The sequence below is a fragment of the Anomalospiza imberbis genome, chromosome 1 (assembly GCF_031753505.1).
Source record: "Anomalospiza imberbis isolate Cuckoo-Finch-1a 21T00152 chromosome 1, ASM3175350v1, whole genome shotgun sequence".
NCBI lineage: Eukaryota > Metazoa > Chordata > Aves > Passeriformes > Viduidae > Anomalospiza > Anomalospiza imberbis.
The window spans coordinates 132564841-132573280 of NC_089681.1; the positions used below are offsets into that span (position 1 = coordinate 132564841).

The 8440-nt window shown below is 37.7% G+C and overlaps 1 protein-coding gene across 10 annotated transcripts in view; it reads left to right on the forward strand.

Annotated features, from left to right (window-relative positions):
- CACNB2 (calcium voltage-gated channel auxiliary subunit beta 2) overlaps window positions 1-7323 on the forward strand; it is a 239086-nt gene extending 231763 nt beyond the window's left edge. For 6 of the 10 annotated variants that reach the window (XM_068212462.1, XM_068212480.1, XM_068212473.1 and 3 more), the window contains 2 exons: window positions 263-448; window positions 5131-7323. In XM_068212462.1, the coding sequence (XP_068068563.1) occupies window positions 263-448; window positions 5131-5622 (678 nt within the window). In that variant the 3' untranslated portion in view covers window positions 5623-7323. The remainder of the gene's footprint in view (window positions 1-262; window positions 449-5130) is intronic. The other 4 variants (XM_068212468.1, XM_068212490.1, XM_068212507.1 and 1 more) reach the window with 1 other exon arrangement.
- The last annotated feature ends 1117 nt before the right edge of the window (window positions 7324-8440 follow it).

Sequence of the window (8440 nt, forward strand, 5' to 3'; positions counted from 1 at the left end):
GCTACTTCTTCCGTTGACTGTTTGTGCATTACTATCTGGAAATCACAAGGCCTTGCTTTAGCAAGTGTAACATTAGTGCTAGTTATGATTACCATCTTTTGTATCAACTGCATTCAGAAATTCAAACAAAAAAAAAGGTAAAACATCTTAATACAAGTACTAAAAATGTGGTTCATTTTTGATTAATGAAAGCATGATCAGTGCCTCTAGTTGATCTCCCTTTACCTGATCATTACTCTTACTAAAACCTTTTCTTTATCAGGAAATGTTTGATGTTATTCTTGATGAGAACCAGCTTGAAGATGCTTGTGAGCACCTTGCTGACTATCTGGAAGCCTACTGGAAGGCCACACATCCACCTAGCAGCAATCCTCCTAACCAGCTTCTCACTCGCACACTTGCAACAGCCACTCTTCCTATTAGCCCGGGTCCAAATATTAATTTACAGGTACAGTTTTTATGCCATCTCTTCTTTTTCTGCTGTCAACTTCTTCTCCTTCCAAAGCACAGAATTAGGCTGATTCTAGAATATGCTGAATATGTTTTCCTGTTGTTGATAGATTGAAAGCTTTTTCAGCAGACATTCACCCATTATCAGTGTAAAAGGCAAATGCAAGCATGTTACTGTTACTGCTATTGTATTCATAGTAGCATGTGTTTGTGTATTGACTAGGGGGCTGGTTTTGATTCCAAGGACTAAGCTGGCCTGACTTAAAACATATGTTGATGTGAAATGGAATACTTCAGGTTTTATTGTGCTCAGGACACCGCTGTGCCAGTAATATGTGTACCAGCCACAAGCATTTTTATAGCTGGCCATGTGTAATCCAGTGAGAGAAATAAAGCTAGACTAAGACTATGCACATTCCAGCCTCTGGTACCTTCCTGACTGATGGGCACACTATGGCTAATAGGCAAATCCTGGCCCCAGAGGCCCTGCATGACAAACTGGGTTATGTACAGGGCAGATCCACAAATGTTTGAGGGAAATCTGTTCCAATCTTCCCACAGGCTGTAGAGTTGTAGAGGTTGAGGATTACTGACTACATTAGTAAAGACTCAAGGTCAAAGTGGCCCTTCCAGTGTTTCCTGTGTTCTTTTATTCATTGGCCATTGCTGTGAAAAGTACAGACTTCCTTCAAGCCAAACTCTTATGTCAAATCCAAGTTCCGCTGCACTGCACGTTGTGCAGAAAGACCTTGAGAGAGGCTCTATGTTCCGAACAGCGAAGACACTCCAGTGAGCTGGCAAAAGCAGGCTTTATTCCTGCCTCTGCATTGATGTGCCTGTTGATATGGGCATATCATGTCCCCTCTCTTCTCCTTTGACTTTTGGTTTGTACCATTTTATTGAGGTGTTCAGCATAAGAAGATGCTTTCCTTTGGATATGTGTTGCATGATATGAAATGAAGTGTTTAAACTACTTCACTACTTCATTATAAGTAATGAGTGACTCCTGGAGGCTGAGAAGTACACAGAGGGGGATAAAATAGATCTGTCCCAGATCAAATAAAAGCTTACTACATCTAAATTTCTACCTAAATTCAATATATGCCCATAAATTACATACATATGCAAGTTACAATTCATAACTTTGGCTAAGAAAAACACCTCCTTTTAGAATATAAAAGGAAAAAATGTATCTGTACCCAAGTTAAAATGCAAATAGTTGTGCTTCTTTTTTATGGTTTTGCAAAACAAGTTTTTGTGTCAAATAATTTATTTCTCGTTAGAAAACCACAGAGTTGAGAGGTTTTTTCTTTAACAAGAAAAATTTCTTTAGCCATCTTGAAGGGTATCTCTTTCTCTTGCTTTCAGGCACAGTTGCAGGAGAAGAGATTGTAAGCTATAGCTCATTTCTGCCTTTTTTTCTGTCCTCAGAGCTGAAACACCTTGAAAAGATTGTGAGCTGGAAGAATTTCTGAGTATGAAATTCAGTATTGTTGTGTGCAGCCTTTCTAGATAAACTTTCTTTGCTTTGTAAACTTCTAAATTATTTTGCTCAAGTTTTTTATGCTTTTTGAGTGTGGATTTATAGCTCACATACTCATTGTATTAACCACATTCTCTGGAGAACTATGCAGAGTTTTAATAACGCTTTTCTGAATGCTGTGCTGTCTCCTTACAAACTAACAGATTTTTATTTTAAGGACTAAAAATGAAGGTGTATTTGCAGTTTCAAAGTTTGTTTGTAGGTTTACTAATACAGAAGTGTGAATCAGCAGGGGTCCCTTATGGAACATAAAACTTTCTGTTCCTTTGGTTTAATTTTCCTATGATACCTCTTCAGCTGACATCTCAAACCTGAGCTTGTCATTGCCTTGACACAGAGTGGGTCTACTTTTTAATGATGATGGCTGAACCTATTCTTTCAACAGTGTTAAGACCCTGTATTTAGAGAATTTAAAGTCTATGCCTGTGCTGTTTTTCTGGACTACTCTACAGGGAAAAGCCACCAGTTGTTTGGTCTGGGGGAGCCACGTCCGCACTACAGAGCATTGGAGTCATCCTCCCCTGGGGCCAATGTAGTCCCCCTTTGCCATGAAACATATTTTGGGTTTGTGGTTTTTAAGTCCCCAGTGTACATTGTGAGGAGGGATTTGTGTTGCCAGCTGCCAGAGTAGCATTTTTACAGCGTGAAGCTGCCTGTGTGCATTGCATGGCACGAGGTGCCTGAAGGCATGAGGCATCCTGGGACGGTTTGAAATTAAATAGGCAAAGACCTAGGCAAAGACCTTGTGTCTGTCTGAGGGAGAACTTCAGAACAAACCTGTGTGGAAATAGTTGGCTAACTCCAAAAGGACTGGAGCAACCTCACACACATATGGTGCAAGTGATCAGGGACCACTGGAAATAAGGAGCAAGGCAAATCCACTCAGTGGACAAAGGCTTCTCTGTCCTCTTTCAACACTGTAAAAACTTATTTCCAATAACCCCTACTTCTTTGAAAGAACAAACTGAGTACTCAAATAGGATTATCTCAAACTTTTTCTATTTTAGACCAAAAAAACCTTATGAAACTGGGCCATAAAATTTCTACATTGAAGAATCTATTCCAAATCAGAGCCTGAATTTGGTTATGAACCAAAAAGCTGGACTCTAATCTAGATTCAGACATTACCTGTTCAATGTCGCTGTAATATTGAATGGAATTTACTGTCAATGAATTTGCCCATAAATCCCAACAGCCCTAACACTATTCTGAAATTGCAGGTATTGGTTCTAAATTTATTCATTGTGTTTCTTCACATGTGCTCAGTATAGCACAGAAGATGCATCTGAGCTTGTAAGAGCAGCAGTGTTTCCAGTGCAGGTTCAAATTTTGCATTTGTTCTCAAACTACAGCAGTGACAGATTTTATTAGGCATCATTATGTGTAGATACTTGTATTTGACCACATGAGAACTGTAGGGTTTCACATGTATACTATGTTTATGTGCCTTAAAGCCAGTCATGGTGATGAACTGATGAAAGTTGTGTTTACACATACAAAGCGGGCATGTTTCTGCTTTGGACTCTTTTGCTTTTCTCTTAATTTCATTTACAATTCACCTCTGTTGAGTCATTCCATTTCACCTTGAATAGATCTATTCATGTTTACAATTATATTCCTTTCTGGCAAATCAGAATCATCTTGAGAATCACAAAAGCAAGAACAAATAAGAAATTCAACTGCTATTCCTGTTACTTTGTTCTCATCTATGCTGATTGTTTCCAATTAGAAACCCAGTTTGTCTCTCAGATGTTTACCCAGTTTGTCTCTCAATTATAAAATGTTGTCTTAGAAAACTAAGATTTGTCAAATTTACCAAATTGCTGATTTGAAATATGCTGCTTTTTATAAGTTTCCGATTAAATACAGATTATTTTCCTTTCCAATTTCCTGTAATTTTACTTTTTGGGTTGCTAGGAAACCCACCTGCCAGGATCTGTGGCTGAAGGACAAAATTTCCTCCTTCCCCTAGCTCTTTTTCACAAAATAGAAAGACAGAAAGAAGATATGTCCATGAACTGCCCTGGGGGCAATCTTTATTTTTAGACAATTCTGAACATAGAAGGGCAAACTTAAGACTAACTTATGTATTGAGAACGGTCTCACAAACAAATGCCTGTATAACTGGTAAAATCTACATTAATTTTGTGGCAGCAGAGATGATTTTGTCTTGACATTCTTCATCTGATGTGAGAAGCATAATTCAATTTCAATATTATTATTAAGATTTTTGCAATTAAGCCTGAAAAGTCCTTAGCTGCAGTTTGGCAATAAAAGCAGGTTAATGTAATGAAACCCCCAAATGAGGTAAATAATGCCACTTGTTCATTTTGCAGTGATTTCAAAGCATTAATGCGGGTGAAGAGTAGGTTTATTGCCTGGTAATTTTTATTTCGGTCTTTTAATAGCAGTGGTGTGTTAGGAAATTTTGTATGTGATAATATCACTCTCCTCCTGCTTTTCTTGGCAATGGGCTGTATTCTTGAGCTCTTAAAATTATGAGGTCAGTGCTTAATTTTTCATAACCAAGAAGAAATCAAATTATTGCTGAGAAAACAGAAGGTCAGTGATACTATTAGTATCATAATACAAACTTGATTCATACCAGATTCAATTGCATTTTTTTTCCTTAAAAAAAAAAATTATTCCATAAGAGCCAAGGTTTTGTACTTTGGTTCTTTGCTGGAATCAACCTCCTCAGCCCTCTAAAATCACTTTCCCATAGCAGCTGTTTCTAGACACACATCGTAAACTCTCAAATGATATATGCCCTATCCTGGCATGATATCTCCTCTCAGTTTTTCTGCAGTTTGTCCTGTTTTCTGCATGCTCTCTTTGGAGGGTGGTGACAATTATTGCTAACTGGAGTAGTCAGAAACATCACAAGAAATGAGAAAGTGCCACAGAATAACCCAGATGCCACTCTAAATTCTAATGAGAGTAAAAAGAATTGTTTGTATTATAATACTGAATTTTCAGTAAAAGTTGAATACTTATGGTTTCTTTCCTAGTTTAGATTCAAAGTGGATTGTTTTGTACTTGAAATTTTATTGGTTTCATGGTACTTTCTAGTTGAATTTGATATTGGGGGAAACTTTTCAATGTGTACCTCATGACCTTACTGCTGGTTCTGGTAGCAGGGATCTCAAGGAGACCAGAGGAATGACCATTCGGTCCCTGAGCGCAGCGGTTCCCACATTGAAGAGGAAGCAAGGGTCGAACCCATCAAGAAATCCCAGCACCGCTCTTCCTCCAGCCAGCACCACAACCATCGCAGTGGTGTCAGAGGCCTTCACAGGCAAGAAACTTTTGACTCAGAAACACAAGACAGCAGAGATTCAGCTTATGTAGAGCCAAAGGAGGACTACTCACATGAGCATGGTGACCACTATGATTCTCACAGGGATCATAATCACAGAGACGAGTCCCATGGGATCAGTGAACACAGACACAGAGAGTCCCGGCATCGCTCAAAGGAGAGGGACCGCGAGCAGGACCACAATGAATGCAACAAACAGCGCAGTCGTCATAAATCAAGGGACCAATATTGTGACAAGGATGGGGAAGCGATATCAAAAAAACGTAATGATGCAGGAGAGTGGAACAAGGATGTTTACATCCGTCAGTAACTTTTGCCTCTGGCAGTCTTGTGTTTCTTTGAAGTCTTGTAACAATGCCCCTTGAAAATATCTTGGGTTCTTCTTTGCAGAACATATGGTATCCTTCTGTATGCTGATTTGTATTGCTGTTGCTTGCATAGCAATAGCATGAAATAGAATATTCATATACTTATTTTTTTGGTTAGTGCTATATGAATTAGTGTAGTACAACTGAAGAGTTCCTGATGTTGTACTATGACATTTTTCAAGCTGTTTTTGGTAGCTGCCACTTGAACAATATCTGTTGCCATCAAGGTGTTGTTAGTGTTTTTTAAAAAAAAGGTACATTTGATGTTTAATAACTTCCCATGTATTCAGCAAGCCAGGATCAGCACATAAAAAAATCTAAAACTTTTTGTCTGCTCTGATTTTTAATTTGTATGCACTTGATTTGCATATTGATTTAAGCACCACTCTGTTGCTTGTACCTCTGGTGGTCTCCGTATGAAGACAGAATTCAGTCTTGCCTTACACACAGGGGATCATGGAGTCAAAATCTATTTTCTATGTACTGGTACTGTGTACTGTATATACAGTTTATAAATGTTATTTCTGCAGACACCTTCTTACTATATAAGTTTGATCACACTGTTTTAGAGTCCTAATGCCAAGTCAGCAGATTTGCTTTTGAATTACTGGCAACTGGAACTAGCCTCACTTAGGAAATCTGTAACAGTGTTCAATCTAAATACTTTTTCTTCTGTAGCAGAAAGCTTATACTTACTGTAAATATGAATGAGTGGTTGAGATAAAGGGTGTAACTCTTATACCTTACGCTGTCCTTGCAAACCAAATTTTGCATTTTAAAGTTACGGTAAAGATAATGAACTTACCACTACAAATTATTCTTCTCTGTTCAGGTCACAATATTGTAATGGGCACAGCTTAGTTTTTGTTCTACTGTCAGTAAACAGAGCACACATGTTGGAGGTGTGTATGTGAGTGGGTGGGTGGTGGATTGATGTTCGTGTGCGTGTGCACGTTAGGCAGCAAACTGTGAGAATCTACTGAAGAAAACAAAGGTTACTCAAAAGCCCAAAAAGTCTATTTCTACATTATGTCTCTTAATTTAAAAATCCAAATTGCATTCAGGAAATATGAGGGAATTTAATGACCCAGGTAATTGGGAAAGCATAAATCTGCTGGCTCTTCGTTGAGACTTCAGGAGAGTAAAAACAGGCAAATGTTACTGTGAGTTTCACTGGAAATGTAAAATCTTTGTGTTTTAGAGTATTTGTTTTAGTAAGAAAAGTTTACACAGCTTGTGGAGAGTTATTTTGTTGGAAAATAAATTTTTGTAGCTTCTCCACTTTTTCTACACTTGCCAATTCTCTGCATTCCCACTCTGCAGCCGGCTCACTGCTTTTCCTTCACCAAAGCTGTTGTGCTGCTGATGAGAGTATAGAAACATGACTGTGACTCTGTTAGGAGCTTTCTAGAGAAAATGCATTGAAATCCAAGGGAGTGAACACAGTTTGTTTTGCACTGAACACCTGTTGCACTGGTAAGTGGGGGGAAATTCTCAATTATTTTTGACTCCAGGTTCCATACCCTTGCCTAGTGTAAAAGCTGTTCTGCATCACATGTAGTCTTTGTAGTACTTGTATTAATGAAATACTTTTTGTATTTCCTTGTAAATAGCACATTATATAAAGACTGTAGTGTGATGATTAGTTTAGCTGGAAGTTCTTTTTATTTATTATTTCAATTCTGGGAATATCAGCATTGCCTGATTTTGAATATCATTTTAGTGAAATGGATAAGATATATGGCAGGTGCATGCTTTCTCCAGTCTCCTAGCCCAGCATCCAAGAAACTTGCTTAAACATTCTCTTCTCTTCCTCTCCTACCCCTCTCCCTGATGCTGTATCAGCATTTTTACAACAAACTAAGAGTGGGAAATTCTGCTGTCAGTTATCTGGCCATTCCTACCACTGCTGCTGACTGTTGTGGTTATTCAAGAGTAGGTTTTGGCTCAAAGCATGAGCCGTGGGGAACACAAGAAAAAAGGTTATTTTTCTAGAAATAAAATTCTCATCATTTTCTAAACATCACTAAATGGCTTTGTAGAGAAAGGCAGAATAGGTAAGTAGATCTGTTGTATTACTAAATGGATATAGAAGAGTACATAAACTGGTTTTTGATACAAGAGAATTTTTAGGGTATCTGTAAAAAATGACATTAAAAGACTGTTGTTTGAATCATATCTGATCACATGTAAGTGAGAAGAAAATTTTCTTGTCTTGCTCTGTATAGCCTGGCTTTAACTAATTTACCAGGTGCAGTAAATGGTGTTGCTCCCTGCAACTCATGACAACTATGTCATCTAAGAAGTGATTCCACTTCAATACCTTGAATATTTTGTTCTTTTTTTTGTTGGGTTTTGGGTTGGGTCTGGGGTTTTTTGCTTGCTTTGTTTGTTTGTTTGTTTTACTTTTGCTCCAGAGAGTGTTTATTTTTTAGCTTTCTTAAAGTATTTTTTAAGGAATGTTTGGCAGAATTTCAAAGCACTGAGTAGTATATGAAAACTATGGCATAGGCAGTTGTGTATAGACAAATAAATGAGAAAATAAAGAGCATAGTCCAAGCCCTAGTATTTAAGTATGGCCTATATATTGATTGATGGAGTACAAACATAAAAAAAAGACAAATCCAAATCCAACTGGTCATAGAATTATGTTTTATATAGTGCTGCTATTTATGTATAGACAACATACTAACATACACATGTATTTCTTAGGCAGACTCACTGAATAGGTTTTATTAGCTGAGATACTTTTTTTCAGTT